The 19658-nt window shown below is 28.2% G+C and overlaps 3 protein-coding genes and 1 long non-coding RNA gene across 6 annotated transcripts; 2 read left to right on the top strand and 2 right to left on the bottom strand.

Annotated features, from left to right (window-relative positions):
* Positions 1–502: 502 nt before the first annotated feature.
* LOC111030092 lies at positions 503–10682 on the bottom strand. 2 transcript variants are annotated; one of them, XM_022309436.1, is made up of 15 exons: positions 10068–10682; positions 9548–9687; positions 9378–9488; positions 6428–6525; positions 5592–5713; positions 4780–4939; positions 4656–4725; positions 4323–4500; positions 4020–4248; positions 3787–3932; positions 3448–3694; positions 2541–2767; positions 2227–2453; positions 1387–1612; positions 503–1265 (listed from the first exon to the last, which is right to left on the bottom strand). In XM_022309436.1, the coding sequence occupies exons 1-15, from the start codon at positions 10336–10338 to the stop codon at positions 1084–1086; spliced, it is 2634 nt and encodes an 877-aa protein (XP_022165128.1). In that variant the 5' UTR covers positions 10339–10682; the 3' UTR covers positions 503–1083. The 2 variants fall into 2 exon arrangements, with proteins under 2 accessions (XP_022165128.1, XP_022165129.1); XM_022309437.1 differs by lacking the exons at positions 9378–9488; positions 9548–9687; positions 10068–10682 and adding an exon at positions 7001–7156.
* Positions 7317–9129, top strand: LOC111030096. Its single transcript, XR_002604065.1, has 2 exons — positions 7317–7734; positions 8909–9129. It is a non-coding gene; the product is annotated as an uncharacterized LOC111030096 (long non-coding RNA).
* Positions 10683–10825: 143 nt separating the features above from the next.
* Positions 10826–12669, top strand: LOC111030093 (probable H/ACA ribonucleoprotein complex subunit 1). The gene is made up of 4 exons (XM_022309438.1): positions 10826–11058; positions 11316–11428; positions 12040–12255; positions 12325–12669. The coding sequence occupies exons 1-4, from the start codon at positions 10995–10997 to the stop codon at positions 12610–12612; spliced, it is 681 nt and encodes a 226-aa protein (XP_022165130.1). The 5' UTR covers positions 10826–10994; the 3' UTR covers positions 12613–12669.
* A 130-nt stretch (positions 12670–12799) lies between these two features.
* LOC111030094 lies at positions 12800–19331 on the bottom strand. 2 transcript variants are annotated; one of them, XM_022309439.1, is made up of 3 exons: positions 19149–19331; positions 13486–13674; positions 12800–13353 (listed from the first exon to the last, which is right to left on the bottom strand). In XM_022309439.1, exons 2-3 carry the CDS (start codon positions 13657–13659, stop codon positions 13168–13170), a joined length of 360 nt encoding a protein of 119 aa, XP_022165131.1. In that variant the 5' UTR covers positions 13660–13674; positions 19149–19331; the 3' UTR covers positions 12800–13167. The 2 variants fall into 2 exon arrangements, with proteins under 2 accessions (XP_022165131.1, XP_022165132.1); XM_022309440.1 differs by lacking the exon at positions 19149–19331 and having other exon boundaries at positions 13486–14362.
* Positions 19332–19658: the final 327 nt, after the last annotated feature.

Below are 19658 nucleotides of genomic sequence, written 5' to 3'. Positions count from 1 at the left end.
TTTGACATATTTTATGTACTTAATGATAGTGCTGTTAATCATTAAATCAAATACATTTTTCAAACGGTTGACAAAATATATATGCTCGGCAAGTATTGCAATAATTATAAATGTGCATAATGAATAAATGATTGTTTTTTCTCTTAATGAGAGTATGAAAGTATTAGATACATGTGCCTAGTCACTAGCCGGTATTATTAAATATTATAATAAAATATAATTTTGTTATTTTACTGAAATCAACTGTGGCTCGTTTTAATTATTATACCCTCATGCAAAATATTTATTTATACTCTCACAAGCCATATGTAAATAATCAGTTTTTGAGGTTACCTCTATGAGAATTAAAAATAAGTGTCCTCATTGATACTATATGATTCCAAATACCAATCCACTAGAGTGTATATTGTGCTATTTTTTGTGATAGTTCATTTTTATTACTTTGGATCCTCTGACTTGGAAGTAGCATTTATTCAATGATTGAAAATAAACTACAAAACAATTTGCATCAAAATACATAATAAGTAGTATTTTCATGTACATTTATTTTTATAACCAATTAAAATTACTTAGTATGCTAAAACGTACCATATAATACAATGACAAAAGTAAAAATGTTTGGAAAAATATAAATATTATAGTCATAGTGTAGATGTTGCTAATATGTAGCCAAAACTCAATTACAATATTCAAATTATAATTTACCACAATCATTCAGCGTTTTCACATATTTCACTTTCAAATAAATAAATATTTATATATTGAATCTTTGTGATTTAATAAGAGTAAAAAAAAGCTAGTAACAATGAACAGCACATAAATTAACATTCATAACATGCCAGGTTTTAGGGACATTTAAAATTGAGTGCAGACAGATTAATAGTCTTATACTACACACGTAACATTGAACAAAGTATAATAATATAACAATACATGGTTCAAAAACAGTATGAAATTAAATATTGGGTTTTTTTTAACTTACCAAAAAATAAATATAGTTATTTGGAAATAATTTATAAACATTCAGATAATCATAAAACATCAAATCTTATCGTCAATCAATTGTTAATTGTTAGGTACAGTTTATTCGCTTATTGCGATATAACTCTCATGGCCATCAAAAGGACGAGGAGATTCACATACTAAACTTTGAACTATCCATAAAGTTGATAGCTTGGGAATTTTTTCATTCATGATTGAGCTTGGACAATGGTCGTCGGTTATAATGACGGTCATGTGGCGAATTAATGGCAGGCTTACCGCTCCTAGTAAATAAACATTAATATTGTATGATCAATCAATAATATTATTAATAATTATTTATAAAATAGTGTAAAAAATAAATCACAATCATCACAAATCATAAAGTAAAACCTTTGAACACACCTTTTTTTGTGATAGTGTAGACTATGGCACCAGAAAATTTTAACAAACTGGAAAAAAAACTATTCTTGGCTTCATCTGATAAAGCTACATAAACAACATAGTCAGAAAATATGTTTGAGTGTACAGTTTCAGGTGAACGGAAAATAATTTCTTTCTTTTCCACGGACCAACCGTTTGGTATTGGTTTAATATCATTTTTTAATATGAACTCGGGGAATGACAATTTCTGAAATAAAAAAGTAATGCATAACCTTAATTCTTATATTTTATAATTACATATTAATATGTATGAAAGAGTTTACAATATATAATAATGAAAATAAACTTAATAAGGAATAGGCTTTATAAATTATTATGAAGTTCTTTTACTGTTTAATTAAAATTTGTATTAAATTGTTAGTTTATTAACTTGGTGTGTTTTATACTCACAAATATTTAATCTATCCTAACAACACATTACAATATAATTGTATATGTTTTTGTATTTTTTTAACACAACATCTGTGGTTAAATAACTTAAAAAATCGTACATTGCAAAGCATGTGTAATTTATCACTCTTATTGGCCTAAGTCATATGAAAAATAATACCCCTTTAAGTAGTTGTGTACACTGAAATATGAACTAAAAATGTCTACATTATGCCTATATTTCAAATACATTTTTAGGACACAGGAATCAAAGAAAAATTTAAAATAACAATTAGTGAACCAATATTAAATTGTATGAATAATCTTAATATTTATGAGTGGGACACAACATTATATGTTTTTTTTTCCAATTATACTTATATACAAATACAAAATTGGCTTATTATTAAAAAAAAGTCTGTCATAACTTACTTGAGAAATGGCATGTTCAATACATCTATGATGGTAAGCTGGTATACCAAGACTCAATCCCAATAAAAAATTACAAGTTTGTGAGGGGGTATCAGTAATAATGTATGAACACTTGTAACAGGACTTGGGTAATACATTTAAATACCTATGAACAGCACCACCATGTTTATATATTAAATTTTCCAGATACTTTTTATGGATTTTATCTGGTTTGAAATATTGTGAATCTAAAAATAAAATTAACTATTAAGTGTACAGTAAAATAATTAAACATACATAATACAACTAATGTATTATTTTAATTGTCTACTTACGTTGGTTGATTTCATTATCAGTGCCCTGATCACTGTCATTGGACATCGGTATCCGTTTATATTTAGAATAAGAGACAATAAAGTGTAAATTCTCAAATAATTTTACGGGTTTAGTTGTGGGAGACACAACTGCACTGCTAATTTTGTCAGGAGATGAATGCTCGCTATCAATGTCTGAGTTTTTTAATTGAGCCAAGTTGACATTGGTTAAATCTTCTCTAACATGACTAAATAACAAGATCAATGATAAGATTCTATTAAGTTATAATAAACAAATATTTAATTTAAAAATTGAGTAATTGCATTAATAAAAATCAAGGAATATAATTTTAAAAGTAATTTATCTTTACTTTTAAATAATAATGAAATATTACACAATTAACCATAGACTCATAAGTTAATTTCTATACTTTTGTGTAAAATAGAAATCTTGATTAAAGCCAATAAAAGAAACACTTATAGTAAATTGCACATAATTTTTATTTTTTGGATATTTTTCAATAATAAAACAATAATTATTAAGCAATAGCTACACTATTTAAAACATATTTTTCTTAAGTTCTTTAATATTATAATATTTTAACATACAGTATAAACTTCCTTAAATAGCGGACATCTTCAAATAGTAAATGTTTTTTTGGGAAAAAACTACAAATTTTCTACTAACTGAACCTTTCGAATAGCAAAAAAAATATTCAGTTACCAAGAGTGTCCGGTATTTAGAGGTTTCAGTGTATATATGATGTATATTTTAAATTTTTATAATAGTATATTAGTATGGCCTTTAGAAAAATTATTGACAAGCAATGTTGATCACTTTAGTTATAATTTTGGCAATGTATATATTAAGAATAAATTTGTGTTAAGATAATCATGCAGAAAAAATATTAAACATAAAATAACTTACTCAAAATCTGAATCTGAAGAAGCAGCTTGAAAGTTTCCTTCATCATAATCATCTCCTCCAGTAATTCCTGTGCTAGTACTAGGAATGGACCTGGGATCAGGTACTTCAGGAAATAGACATTTCCGTTTTTTTTTATTGGTTTCTGGAGCATTAGTTTTCTTACGTTTACTGGATTCATTTTTTGTGGCTTTACATTTTGTACTAGTTGATCGGGATAAGCGAATTCTTTTTCCTTCCGATACATTAGCTAATATTATAAATCAAACAATTATTTTAAATTAGATGATAATTGAGAACTATTAATAAATAAAAATAATGAACATAAATGCAATTACATACACATGCTAAGTCTATGATAATTTTTTAATACAATTTTGTCTTGTAAGTTTCTTGCTTTATCCATATCCAGCACTAGTTTTTCAAAAGGAACAACAACTACTTCTGAATTCAAATCTACTGTATATGTTTTTTCACCATTGGGCACTCTGGAAACAATGTTTTATGTAAACTTATATGTCACTATTAATTATATACACTATAATATTGAATCAACCATGTTATGTTGTACATACTCATTAATAGTAACTATTTCACCAACTCTATACTCTTGGGAAACAGTATCAAATATTGCGACAAGAGTTCCAATTTTTAGAGCTGCACTATGAACAAGACAATCAGAATTCAATAGTTTTATATAGTAGTCAGTTAAAAATTCTACTTTAAATTTTGGAGTTGCTATATCAATTATAACAGCTGGGTAAAACATTTTATCTGCCATCCAGTATGCAAATATTTTATCACCTACAACAAAAAAATATTTACATCAAAATAACCTAACAATTATTTATATTTTATAATGATCATATTTCACAAACCCGTTTTAAATGTTAAGGGATCATTTGTTGGAGTGTCATCATTTGTTGGATTTTTATTATTTGTTGAATTTTCTTCATTTATTGGATTTTCAACACAATTAATTGTCATATCATAACATTTAGGTTCCTCTATTTTAACATCATTTTTCTCATCGAAAACATTTTCAGAATTTGTTTTCTAATTAAAAAAAAAAAAAAAACCAAAACCGCTACAATGTTTAGAGTGTTTTTTGTTATCAACTAAAATAATTAATATAATAATTACTATACTATCTACAAGCGTAATTATGAATTATACTATTATATAGCTAATATATTAAATAAGGCACATACTTTAAAATTTTTTTTTGAACTACTATCATTATTCTGTTTGGGTCTTTTTTTTTGTCTTGATTTTCCAGCACTATAAAATAAAACATTTTAGTACTAAGATTTGAACCAACTATAATTTTTTTACCGAGTTTTAGTTTGAGGTTCACTTTTGATGTCCTTATTGTCCATACTATTAGCAATACAATTTTCCGTTACCCGTGGATATACATGGTCACACTTGTGACAAGCTAAATTTTCTGGATATGTGTATACATTTTTTGACAGTAAAATATTGTTATGTTTGGCTAAAAAATATAAAATAACATAACAGTTATAAATAAGACTGTGAATTTGTAGAAAAATGAATTATTTTTAGTTAAAGTAAAACGAAGCTTCTTTGGTACAAAGTGGGATTTAGGTATTAATGAATTATTATTAAGAATTTTTTTTGATTATTAATTTTAATAATTTACATGGGTTTACATTTTTTATTTAAGTAACTTTTCTCCCTATAAATATTTTAAACGATCAGTACGTACATAATTAATAGTATCCTTGATTTAAAATATTTTATATTATATTTTTAAATTATACATTTCATGAATCTTTTCAGAAAGCATTTATATACTGAATTTGTTGAGATTTTAATGCATTAAATGCACAGCCATAGTTATAAATAAACAACCCTTTAACTATAATTAATTGTTTTGCTTTATGTACAAAATGAGTATAAAAAAAACCTACATTAATTTTTATTTTATTACATTTTATTAGATAGATTTTGGTAGATTTAATAAATACAATAATAAGTACGTAATATTCAGATTAATCACAAATTTTAAAACAAAATATGATGCAGCTTAAACATTTTTAAAATAAAATTGTTATAATCTAAATTAATCTAGTAGGTAAATTAGAGGTTCATAACCTTGAAATTAGGCATACGCTCATACTTACATTTTGATTGCTGTAAAAGTATTCCAGTTGATGAACCACTAAGTGATGATGTTGAAGATGACATAAATGAATCTCGTGGAGCTTTTGGTACCAAAAATGGTTCTTCAATTAAATGGCCACAACTAATAAATAGTTAAAGGTTTCACATTATTTTTCAAAAGTAAAGGGTGAGTACATATTATTAATGTTTAATTAATCATTATTTGAATATTGAATTTTTAAATATTTTTCAACAATAAAAACTTATAATAAATTAATAACAATTCTCTATCATAATGTCATGTTAAGGGGACCGGTGGCAGACAGTTATTTTAGCCAAAACATAACAATCTTTTATTATCATACTGACTGACCTACCAACGCGAACATTTGTTTTAAGCCTGATTTGAATTCGTTATAATGCCGACTAGAGATTGATCAGTCTTGAATATTAGGAATTTTCTAACGTTGATTTCTTAGAATTTAAATAAGATATCTTAAAATGTGGAATGGCAGATTTCACATAAACATTATAACAAATTCAGTTCAGTTTTCTGAAATATAATTGCATTACTAGGTAGATTGGTAGGGTAGACAAAAAGTACATACAAATGAAATGAGCATTAATTGTTTACCGCCCAGGCACGCAACACCTAGTCGGTGACATGTGCATGTACGGCGAGAGCGCTCCACTATTTATTTTACACACACATTTACAAGACCCACATGCAAGCAAATTGAAAATTGCCTATTTCTAACTCCTTACAAACAGTCAGCCACCGATCCACTAACTGTATAATTAAAATAAATAAGTAAAATTGATTAATGCACATTTATAAATATTTATTAATAGTTACGTTGAATTTGATGAGCTAGAATGATCAGCAGCATAACCATTAAGTGAAGATACATCAGATTTTATATCAACTTTAATGTTTGAATCAATTTTTGATATCTAAAAAACACAAATATATAGGTAACCTTGAATAAAAAATACATACATGTAAAATATCTTGATAAATTGATTTTTAGAGGCCACTACACCCACATGTGTTGCCTCCGTCTAACAAATTAACAACATAGTATAAACTCAGGCGGTAGTGATGGCCAATGTAGTTGAGATTATCCGGGAATAATTGTTTTTATTTTTTTCATATTACTTCTTCAAAAAAAGTTCTTATTGTTTCAAAATCCATTATTCCAAACTTAAATACTATTTTTTGTAGTTCCGATATTGAAAAATAAAAACAATATTTCACAGCCAAACTTCTCCATTTTATGTGGTGAAAATAAGTAGACTGCTCGGTTCTTTCCCGCGCAAAAAAGTTTTACGTTTTTTTTTTTAAGTAATACTTTTGTAAGACAGAAGCAACACATAAGGGTGTAGCCTCCTCTTAAAATATTGTAATTATTTATATACAAAACCGAACCCATAATTTTGAATAGAAAAATGAGGGAAACATTTAATTAAAAACTAACATGAACTTAATAGATGGTTCAAATATTATGATCGGGCGTCATTATCCAATCATTTTAGTACAAAAATAATTAAAGTCACTAAGCCTAGAGCACGATTTATGAGACAAGGACGTTCGTCATGTTCGTGTTATATTTAAAACGCGCACACGGACGCTACTGTTTGTATTGCAACTGCAAGCACGGACGAACGTGTTTTTAATTCACTAAAGAGTGTGATAACAGATCACGTTGCTAGAAATTTGATGTGATAAGACTAGATTATTGTTCATGGTAGAAGGGGGGAGGCCAAAAATATGTACAATTTTATATACCTAGCTATTTTAAGAATAAGAATAATCAAAATGCTTAAATATTAATCATGTGTTGTGACTCAACGTATCTGCGAGTTGTGTGCTCGTGTACGAAATGTCGGAAAATACTAGAAATGAACAGGGAGTGCAAAGTATTTGGTGATAGATTTTTCTCATACGCAGACTTCGAAAAATCTTTAAAAATATATAAGAACAAAAGATTGTTGATTTCTCAATAGTAGATAACAAAACATTATCTCCATTAAAAATAAAGTACCCTAACAGAAAATTGAAAATGCTTCTGACAATCTGAAATATTATTATTTAAAATATGTTTGCAATCATGATGGTCATCATACAACAAGAAAAACTTGTTTGGACTAGCAAATAACATCGTAAGTACCTTTTGGTTAATTATTTTCAAAAAGTACAAATGTTTTTGAAAATTTTTTAAGATGGTGTCCATTTGTTGAAAAAATGTTTAAAAAAATTGTTTTTCATATTTTTAATTCTGAACATTTAAAATTTTATATTCCAAAGAAAAATATTTTAAAAGTATTTTGATACATAAATATAGAATAGGACTTTAAGTATGAGTGCTTCTACTTCTAACGTTCCCTTTGATAGTATTAGTATGTACATTTTTTTGTGAAGAAATATTGTACCAATGCAATTGATACCTTAAAATTAATTTACATCTTTAAATAGGTATTAAAAACATTAAATTGCAAACAAAGGTGAAAATCTGAGGAAGATTAAATTTTAATGTTCTACACAGACAACTATTATTGGTCTCCGTAAGAAAAACTCTATTTTTTAACAAATAAAATAATAAATATACATTGTTGATTCTTTAACCATTAATTTTTTGATAATCAATTTTCAAATGTATCCAAGTATCTAAAAAGAGGAACATTAAAAATATTCCTTATTAATAAATTACATTTAAGAAGGTAGTAAAATAGTCCAATTTTGTATGGAGAGATTTGAGTAAATATGGAAGGTTAGGATCCGACAATTTGAGAATAACAGGAATGTTATTGTGCAGAAGGTAATTATCATTAACTTCATAATTACAATGAAATATTTCAATTTTCTATGGTCACTAATTAATGGTGAGTGTTAATTTTTAATAAGTATAATTTTAATTGTATAAAAATGGTTAAATCTACATAGTAACTTTTTTAAATTACTATTTTTTTTTTTATTATACCAAGTTGGAATTTATCTGACCAGGGCCTATAATCAATCAATAATGCATCGTTTTGTGTAGTTCAGGATTTATAAGCTTGACACATTCATATTTTGAGCAACGCAAACTTGTGTGTGCATTTCAAACACAAAAGCCCGTGTCTCTATATTATAGTAATAGCGTTAAAGAATTACTTATGAGTTATGAGATATGACATTGACTTGATCATAGCAGGCTGAGAATGCTCATCAGACATACAATTTATAAGATGAAAATTGATTCTGATTTAATTAAATGTTTTAGAAATGCTCTTGGTATTAATATTTAAAAACAACTTACCTTTTACAGTAAATAATTTAAATTATTATTTATTACAGAACAGCCAAAAATTTGTCATTTTTTATGCATTAGTAGTGGACACCAGATTGCACTCCACGAGGCTATTATTTCCAAAAAAAAGGACTAAACAACAACCACTTGGAGCTTGAAAATCATGGGTCTAATTTTAATGATTGTACTGTATTGTGTGAGATATAAATATTAGTTGAAATGATTTTAGGAGTGTATATTAAATGAACCAATAAATGTAATTTATGTATTTCTGAGGTATTATTACCCTCTTCTTATACTCGTATAAGAAGTAGGGACAAGATTATAAAATATTGACTACACATTGTTACACATTATAAAGCCCAAACAAACTATGCATGTGACCTCAGCAAACACCTTCCCTCGATGTCTTATACCTAACAGGGTACCCATAGATATATTACAAAAGTATTCAAAATATCAAAAAAGAACAAAGGGTAATTAAAGTAGAGGCAAAAAATGTATAAAATAACATACCGCAAGCAGTTTAGAACTATTTGGTGTTGTTCTACTTATAGCTGCAATGCAAAATATGTAATCATATTCAGGATATAAATTGTCAACTGATTTCTCTTTATCTTCTGTCAGCTAAAAAAAAAAACTACACATTTTAATCTTAACACAAAAAAAAATATATCAATAAGTACCAGTTTGATTTCTCTATCAGAATCAATTGTAGTGCTTTCAGAAGTCGAACCATGGACATCTTTGAGAGGACCATGTAGTACAATTTCGGAACTTGTTTGGAACAATGAAGGAGGAGTAATAATATGAGAATCCCATGATCCTGAAACATAAAATTGAATAAAAAATAAGTAAGGTAAGTTTGATTGATGTTTACAGTAGGTAGGTACTAACCTAATATAAAATAATTGAAAAATATTAAAAAATGTTTTATAAAACAAAAAATTAACTAGTTGATGGGCACCCATATTCTACTTTATTCATTTAAAAATGAAGGCATTATTGAACATAATATGTATATAATACCCAGTTGCATATCACTTGTTGATATACCTGTGTCATTAAGGGGAGTATTTTAGTTACTAATTTATAAATTGTTTATTGGAAAATAATATATATTTTGTGTTTAATTTATATTAAAATGTGTACATGGATAGGATGACAATAGAGGATATACATAGTAGAGTTCTTATAAATAATTACTTTCATTGATGTCCGTATCAGCAGTTTGGGTAGTGAGATACTGAGAGCTCGTAACTATCTTGTCTTTGGCGGGCTGTTGTATATTGGAATGGTTGATGTTATTTAATTCACTGACCGAGTTGACTGACAACTGCTCACGGTTCAACAGTATTCCATTGTTTGTTAGACACAGTGACTCATTGCTGGTCAGCGGCAAAGCAATCTCGTCGTCTGTTGGTTCAGTCTTTGCCGGCAACGAATGTTCGGTTTTTAGTTCGATTTTGTCATCCATGGCCGCACGGTTATTGTTCACCGTTTAATCTTATTCACGACAAAACTAGAGTGGTCGTGAACCAGACGTCGGTTGAATGGATTATTGGTTTGCGTTAATCGCGAAAATTGTCCAGTAGAATTTCACTGGATTTTTGACGAAAATGTTGAGCTGAGCTTAAAAATAACATACAAAATACTCGCGCACATGATAAATATATATAATCACCATTCACCAGCACACGACACACACTAATCGCCGCGAAATAATCATGATGGCCGATGCTCGATTTATTTGGATTTTGGATAACCGATACGTGATTTGATAGTGGTCTTGTTAAGACGGCCATAATCACGGTTGGTGGTAGTTGTGGTTGTGTCCCAATTCGAAGAATTTTTATACCATAGAACAATATGATTATACGCATTTCAGTCATGTTTACAACCTGAGATTTGGTTTATAGTAGTTGTTACCAGGATTTGAGGTATTTGGATTGTCATGTTATCATCAACGTTGTGATAAGTAACACGTTTGTTGTTTGTACGGTTTGAAGTCGTTTCCATGTTAGCCTAACCGGCCCAAACGACGAACACGAACACGTGACTTTTTATTCAAATGACTACTCAATTTGTATTTAGCAATTAATTATTAATCGCATGTTTTGATTCCAAATTCCGATGTCTTACAACAATAATAGAAACAGCTTTGGTCGTGGAGGCGGTGGTTTTAGAGGAGGCCGAGGTAAATCATAATATAATATTTTATGTGGATCATATGCTATGCGATTCCTTGATTATTAACTTAATCTTGGAAACCATTTCGATGACTTACATGATTTTTAAAAAAATTATACTTGTTTTCAGCTTAATATTTGTTTTGAATTAAATATTTTTTTAAGTAGGTACCTCTATCTATTAATTATTATTGGTTTCTATTTTTCATATCGATTGTATTTATTAATGACCATAAAAGTATTAAACATGATTTTGTAATTGCAGGTGATGGAGGTGGCCGAGGAGGCGGAGGTGGCAATTTCCGTGGTGGTGGCGGAGGCCGTGGTGGCGGAAGAGGTGGATTCAATAGATTTGCAGAACAAGGACCTCCAGAAGAAGTATGAATTATTTTTACATTTTTTTGTTGGTCAATTTCATAGATTTCGTAGATTATTTTTTTCCAAATCTCTACTTGTATTAATAAATACTGGTTGAAATAATTATTCTACTATTAAACTCGGTCTAGGTTTAGGGTACCTAAATTATTTATCAAGTAAGTTACTGCTTATGATGCAAAATTCTAATATTGTGGGCTAAAAATGTATACTAGGCCTGGACATGGCTTTTAGAATAACATCCATATCAATATTTATTGGTGCTATTTATAAAATATTATATATAAATCTCTGAAGTAACCATTAACCACAGCCATAATATAATTCTCTTTTCAATATTGTAATTTTCATAGATTCATTATTAGTAAGAATTTAATGTTCACATAGTTCCAATGAAAATCATAGCAAATAAATGATAATGGCAGCTTCTTTTTAGGGGACATTTTTCAATGCTCATTTGTTTTTGCAGTTCAGTAATTTTATCATTATTTTTCTTTCATTTTCTCTAAACACTCAACTTCCAAGTAAAAAATTGATAATTTAAAAAGAATTTGTAATGTATTTGAGTTATTTATGTTGAAAAATCATGATTATAATTTAATTTATTTTTGTAGGTTGTACCTCTGGGTTATTTTACTCATGCTTGTCAAGATGACATTATTTGCAAGGCTGAAATGGAAGATGTTCCATATTTTAATGCACCCATATATTTTGCCAATAAACAACAGATTGGAAAAATAGATGAAATATTTGGAACATACAGTGATTATTTTGTGTCCATAAAGTTAAACTCTGAAATTAAAGCAAAATCTTTCAAAGGAGCCGACAAGGTAAAGATAATTCTATAATTATTATGTGCAATTATATATTTTAAGTTATACAATTGTTTTATATTTTAGTTATACATTGATCCAGTAAAACTATTACCATTGAAGAAATTTTTACCTCAACCTGGCGGCCAGAGAGGTAGAGGAGGTGGTGGCGGAAGAGGACGTGGTAGAGGTGGTGGCGGCCGTGGTGGCGGTGGTTTTGGACGTGGTGGCGGCGGCGGAGGTCGTGGAGGCGGTGGTTTCGGACGTGGAGGCCGTGGTGGCGGCGGAGGCGGTGGAGGACGAGGATTTGGCGGTGGACGAGGATTTGGTGGTGGCGGAGGAAGAGGAGGAGGAGGACGAGGTTTCAAGAGATAAAAATAATAATAATAAAAAAATTTTTGTAATTATTAAATAAATAAATATTTGTGTTAATATCATGTTCTCATAATTGTCCAACTAAATGAGTTTACTAAGTATATTTGAACTCCAAACCAATTTTATTTTACATGTTATTTATCATGTATTATAACTTAGATTTAAACTTTTATTTAAAAAAATACAGATAAAATAAATGTTTATTAATTTTTCTCAATTATTTTTACAATGATAAATGTATCCAATACAAAACAAATTAATATTATTTGGATTTTGGTGCTTTATTCATACATGCCACTAAACTTAATACTTAATAGTACTATGTTTACTTAATTTTAGAAGTCTATGAAGTTTTACTCTTCTATCTACAGAGTTAAGTAATGCTATGAACCCTGATTTTTGAGAATGAATTCGACATGAATTCGACTTTAAAAACTTATGAAACCAATACTATTTTTACCAAAAATATGAACTTTTTTTATAAAGTGTGATATGCATATGTATGTCATTGGTTTGAAGTTTGAACCAAACTTTTAAGCAATGATTGATTTGGTTCTAATATTTACAAGTTTTCATTTTGTTTTTAAACCAAACTTTCCAAGTCTGAATTAGCCTGGTTTGAAAGTCAAATGTCAAGTCTTTACAGTTATTCTCAAATTGTTTTATAAAATTAACTGGTGCTTCTTTTTTATTACGAGCTTCAATTATCTGAGAGTCGTTTTTTGATTCAGAATACGTTGCCTATAAATTAAAATGTCAATGATTAGGTATTATTATTTAAACTATAGGTATATAATGTAATTATTAATTATTGTGAATTTAGTAAAACTTTCAATTTTTAACTGAATTGTGAACATCAAAATTATATATTACCGATTGAAATAGCTTCATTGAGGGAATATGGTCAGAAACATTAATTCCATTTTTGGAATCGTGAAGCCATCGCCACTCTGCTTGTGCCATATGCAAAATTATAAAGAAATTGATTTTCCTTTGGCCATAGTCGAAATAGTAATGAATTTTTTCAGCAGTGGAATCATCAGTCATAAAAACTAGTGGAACCTAAAATATTTATTACACTATTAGGTATTTCTTAAGATATTCATTAATAATAATTGATAAAATCATATATTAAGTTACATCTTGTAGAACTAATACCTACTTATCCGGGGCGTACCCAGAAATTTTTCATTGGGGGTCCAATTGTTTTAACATTTAAAAAGTATAAAAAATTATATCATTGAAAAACCAACAAAAATGTTTATTCATGAATTCTTTAATGGTAAAAGAAATAAGCATAACCCCATAATCTCACAATTTTTAAATGTAACTTGATGTATTAAAATATAGTTTTTAATAGTTTAAAATTTTAGTCTTCTATTTTTTTTTAATAAGCTGTTCAATAACTTCTTCAGGAGTTATAAGTCTCCTCTATGGCTAAGCCATTTATTCTATTTTCAGTTATGGTACTTCTTAAATAAGATGAAAAACTTCTTTCAGAAGTACATGTTGTTACAGGTAAAATACAAACTATTTTTAATAACTTGTACACATTTAGAAATAAGTATTCATCACACAATTTTAGAAATTCAAAAGTTTTTTTAGTTTTTGTTCATTTTCAATTCTATTTAAAACGTTTTCCACATTTTAAGTTCCGATATAACTATATCAGAGTCACTCAAATCATCTGATTCATTATAAAAATGTATTAACTCTAAAATGTAATTTCTATTTTTATCCAAATCATTGTCAAATAAAGATTGAAACCTTTTAAGTTTGAACTGTGTTCTTTAAAACCTGTATTCATTTGATCAATAAAATAATTTAAAAACTGTGTTAAAATTTATATTCTAAAATACTCTTCAACAGAGTCTGTAGAAATATTATAACGGTTAGTTTGAAGTTTACAAATCCTTGGAATATGAATATCAAAATTTAAAAGTTTAGATTTTTCTTCTAAGATCATAACATTTTTTAAAAAAACTTCATCACTATTTTGTCTCATTCGTTTTATGTTTTACTTCTTTCGTTAAATCTTTAGCTAAATTCATTGCTTCTATTAAATCAATATTGTCTCTTTGTAATGCTTTACACAATATACATGAATGTTTAAAAATGTCACAATAACTAGTAAACTCTCATTAAATGTTGTATCTCTTAATGAGAGAAGCAGTTGTGTTGCTTTTGAGGAAGTTTTTGATCAACCCACTTGGTCATTATTTCTAATGAGCTCACTATAGCTTCTTGCAGTGTCGGGGAAAATTTTATCTAGATAATTATTCAAATGAATATATATTCAAATAAAAAATTATTCGAATAATTTTCAACTATGATTATTTGAATAAAAAATTATTCGACTTAATTTCAAAGACAATTATACGAATAATTGTTGGTTATTTTATTTGATTAAACATAGACCATAGTTGATAATCAAATCATTTTTTTAGATGTAACTGTTGTCGTATATAACATATCATACTGTAACGATACTAATAGGTATAGTATAAGTATGTTGCTGTTGCATGACACCTATATATTAAATATAAAATCAACATTATCAACACACATAATATTGTAAGGCCTATCGCCAACACATACCAAGTATTAGGTAGTCAGTTCGATAGACACGACCAACACGAGCGAACTCACCGACACCAATTACACATATTAAAAGCCATCTTCTATATCAGTAATGTACTTTTTAATAGGTATATAATAATTACTCTGACTATACAAACCAAACATGTCTTTCTACTGAAAATGTATCCCTAAAGAATAGAAAACCTTCCCCGGATAACTAATATCTGAACAAAGTTCCCCAACCACGTTGCAATACTATATAAGTTCAAATATAGAGCTCTACACAAAAATATAATAATATAGATATAACTTTAAACTATAAAATGTATCTGTTTGATTGTATGATATCTAAACATAGAAAATGAGGCTTTGTCAATTTGAAAACAATGTCAAATGTACTTTGTAGGTAGTGTATAAACTTTGAAGATAATCTTATGATTATTTGTGTCGTATTGCCGCGTTAGTTTTTCTATGCGCGAGTGCCGAGTACCTACGTATGAACGTGTGACACTCGTGTTTAATTTTTAAAATATCAATTTATTTCAATACGAATTCATTGAGTATGCATAATGAATATTCAATAATTTCAACACAAAAGTCAACTGAGGATAATGACGAATTCTATGTCCATTTTAGATGGTAAGTTTATTAAAATAAAATCTAAAATTGACAAAAATAAAGTAGGTAATTGCTACATGCGTAATATGTGAGCCACGTAATGTTGAAATAAAAGGATCATTATCTTCAACGTCTAATTTTAAGTTACATCTCAAAAGAAGACATGATCAATCCGTTATTGATTCATATGGAAATTATTTATCAGAAAAACGATTAAGAGTCAACGATTCTAAAACGGATAATGCAGTTGGTAGAGTACATCGTGTTAAATATACCCAAGACCAATTTGACAAAAATATTACAAATTTTACTATACAATCAATGGTTCCATTAAGAACTGTAGAACTTATTAAAATTCTAAATTTGTTGTAACTATTTATTTTCATTTTTGCTGTAATTATCTATTTATGTTTTTGTAATTATTATTTATAACTACTTATGATTTTTGTAATTGTTATGAAATATTATCATTAAATATTATTCATATTATAATATTATAAAATAATTATTAAAATATAATTTTAAAAAATATCTACTTTTCTAATTCTTAACTTGCTTCTTAATATTTGTTTATTAAAAATATTTTTACATTTTTCTGAATAATAAAATAATTCACAATCGTGTAACTTAAAATACAATTATTTTTTATAATATGTGCCTGTTTTAAATTACCAACCCTATATTTACCAAAATAAAGTTAACGAAAATTATTCGGATAACTGTTTTTGAAATTTAGTCGAATAATTATAGTTGACAATTATTTGAATAATTTTTTATTCGAATATTAATGTTTTCAAACTATTCGAATACATTTTTATTCGAATAATTGCAAAAAAATCATTCGAATAATAATTTATTCGAATACAATTTTATCTAAATAATCATCTAGGTAAAATTTCATTCGAATAACGCCCAACCCTAACTTCCTGTTAATCAATAAATGTCCTAATAACCTTATGCATTTTAAATCCTGTCAATCCATGGGGGTTGGGGCCAGACTCCCCCTTGGTTATGCCCCTGCTACTTATAGATTAAAGTATGTAGGTAACTAAATTAAAGTTGAAACCTCAAATTTAAATGATTCTGAAGAAGTTTAAATGCTCCAATATATTCTCAGATTGGCCTTCGTGAATTATAACAGCTAAAGGGATTGCTCCAGCTTTGGATGAGGTTAATATATTGGTAACCGTACTATTAGTTGTGTCTACACTGCTAGTAGAACCTATACAAATTATTTCACTGGAACATTTAAGCTCCTGTGCTCTCTTCATAATCGGTGTAACAATAATAACAGCCCATGGGTTATCATGTTCTATTGACATATGAACTCCTGCATTAGATAAGTGAAATCATCTTAGGTATATAAAATGAGTATTATGATTTCTGAACGTTATTTACATTTCAATAAAAAAGTCTTGAAAATTTTAATTTAAAATGTTCAAGTTCATATGAAGTGTTAACTGTTAACTAACAATTTGTATATGTTTACTTATTAGGTACATTAAGTTATACATCAATACCTGATGTATTCATAATTGTTATACTTTATTTAATATATTGATTTTATGCAATGGCAATAAATATTATATGTGTGTCGTACACTCACAGACCACAGCATAATCGAGGTTAGGTACAAACTCATTAAAGTATTTACAGGTTATAAAAAATATACTTAGATCCAACTTCGATTCGTGTAGGTAAGTAGGCAGTGTAGACAGTGACGAATTGTCAAAATTAAATTTGCATTATCTCAAACCAAAAAATAAAACTATTGGAGATATCTAATTGTCACATTAAGAAATTATACGGATTATACGGCGATTCATCGGATTTATTTGGTTGTTGCACCAAACGACGGAGTTGTTTTTCTAAATAATATGCAATCAAAACCAATTTTGATAAAAATGTGGAGTTGTATTGTTGTTGCTTCAGAGTTTTCAATTATTTTTAATCTAGAATATTAATTTTTTTCTTGATTTAATTTTTGAGTTATAATTTTTCATAAGAGCTAATGAAAAAAAAAAGTTCTCTTGTTGTTACTAAAATGAAACATGAAAGCGTTGGAGATTTTTTTGGGGTCAATTACAAATTCCAATATAATTTTCAATATGCAGAATCGATAAATTATTAAACCTATCTTGATAAGTGAGCACAAGTGATCAACATGCACTAAATATGTTTTGAATGTTTTAATTCTTATGGATATAACAGATGTGATCTACCTGCAGAATGCAGATGAAATAGTTAAAGTGCAGTTAGCCATTAAAGATTTTTTATATAAATTAGTAAATAGTCACATTTTGTTTTATGTTTTTGCTAAGAGGATATCTCATATCCGTCTTACAAATGAGTACCTACCTAGTATGACAAAATATGGACGTTCAGTAATAATTCTTTTTTAACTTCGTCAGTTTTCATGGAGTGGATATTGAATTTACCCATGGTTAAACTTTAAGGTAAGAACATTGTCTGTGATAGGTATGTTATCTTCGTGTTTTTTTTTTAAGAAGTAAGATATAACTGTAAACTTGTAAAATTACCAAATTACTATTTAAAAATGTATATGTGGTATCAATAAGTTCAGGGCCTAATTAAAGGGAGCAGAAGGGCCATTTGCCATCGGGTGCAAGATTTAAAAAGCACATATCATGTTTTAAAATAAAAATAGGCTTTTTAATTTTTTCAAAACACTTTTTATTTAGTTTTATTTAATATTGTCTATTTAGTTTATATAGTAGTATACTAGTATATTAATATATTATTCTACTGTTTAATTAGTATTCTTATGAGTTAGAACTCATATATAATAATAGTAATAATAATGTACTTGAGAATAGATATTATATACGAAGCATAAATAATGACGAAAATAACAAACTATAGGGTCATTGGGCGGAAAATATTAGGGAGATGCAGTTGTTGCCCCGAGGCGTGAATAGTCTGAATGAGGCCCTGAATTAAGCGAAACACTAAAAGCGTAATACGATATGTTGGTGAGTAAATTATAGGTGCTATGTAACTCTGGTAGCATCACATCGTGATTTTTGGGTATAATATTTTAACAATATCTATATGATCTATATGTATCGATCGGATTCTGAATTCTGAATTCGAATTCTGCACAGATGTTAAAACTTGTAACGGTTATATAACTTATAAAAAAAGCTTAAGTGAATTCAAATGTTCGTTGTTTCGTTTCGAATTAGATATTATCATAGTATGCGATTTCAAAGAAAAATTAAATTTAGAACTCCAAGCTGCTAGAACCTCAACCTCCCTGTTAGCTCATATGATATAGTAGCTCTTATATGCATGTAATAACCACCTGAAATACTTACGATTTACGAGTAACAAACAAAAACACAAACGCACGAGTGCACGACCATGCTACAGACGTCATCATCGGCACACATGCCGTCGAGCGTGTACACGCGTTAGTTTGTAGTTACGAAACAAAACGAACGTCGTCGGCGGCGATGTCAAGGTGAACGAACGTTCCACCACTTTGACAGGCAAGACGACGACGGCGACGTATTTACAATAATTATTATTATACGCGTTATTATCGCAGCTCATAATATGTTATTATTATATATACGTAGGTACCATGTATACCTCTATGCGCGCGTATTATATTATACATGTACATAGTATTAAATTATTATTATTATTATTATTATTGTTATTATTTTTGTTCCAAGTCCGTTCGACCGGTGACGGCCGCGGAGTGGTGGTCGTCGACGGCGGCGGCGGCGGCGGTGGCGTGATTTTTTACTATATCGGTACCGCCGGTACCGGTTTTCTCACCGACTGCTTTAATAATAATAGTAATAATAATAATAATACTA

Source organism: Myzus persicae, unplaced genomic scaffold (assembly GCF_001856785.1).
Source record: "Myzus persicae strain clone G006 unplaced genomic scaffold, MPER_G0061.0, whole genome shotgun sequence".
NCBI classification, from domain to species: domain Eukaryota; kingdom Metazoa; phylum Arthropoda; class Insecta; order Hemiptera; family Aphididae; genus Myzus; species Myzus persicae.
The sequence above is the reverse complement of the archived record's forward strand: the minus strand, read 5'-3'. Positions and strand labels throughout refer to the sequence as shown.

Excerpts from the sequence above, each read along its gene's own strand:
- LOC111030094 (XM_022309439.1), bottom strand. The coding sequence starts at position 13,659 with ATGACTGATGATTCCACTGCTGAAAAAATTCATTACTATTTCGACTAT. Across the intron at positions 13,354-13,485 it reads CAATGAAGCTATTTCAATCG|GCAACGTATTCTGAATCAAA; the intron begins GTAATATATAAT and ends TTTAATTTATAG.
- LOC111030092 (XM_022309436.1), bottom strand. The coding sequence starts at position 10,338 with ATGGATGACAAAATCGAACTAAAAACCGAACATTCGTTGCCGGCAAAG. Across the intron at positions 4,249-4,322 it reads TCCCTTAACATTTAAAACGG|GTGATAAAATATTTGCATAC; the intron begins GTTTGTGAAATA and ends TTTTTGTTGTAG. Across the intron at positions 2,454-2,540 it reads TGATAATGAAATCAACCAAC|ATTCACAATATTTCAAACCA; the intron begins GTAAGTAGACAA and ends TTTTATTTTTAG.
- LOC111030093 (XM_022309438.1), top strand. The coding sequence starts at position 10,995 with ATGTCTTACAACAATAATAGAAACAGCTTTGGTCGTGGAGGCGGTGGT. Across the intron at positions 11,059-11,315 it reads TGGTTTTAGAGGAGGCCGAG|GTGATGGAGGTGGCCGAGGA; the intron begins GTAAATCATAAT and ends TTGTAATTGCAG. Across the intron at positions 11,429-12,039 it reads AACAAGGACCTCCAGAAGAA|GTTGTACCTCTGGGTTATTT; the intron begins GTATGAATTATT and ends TTATTTTTGTAG.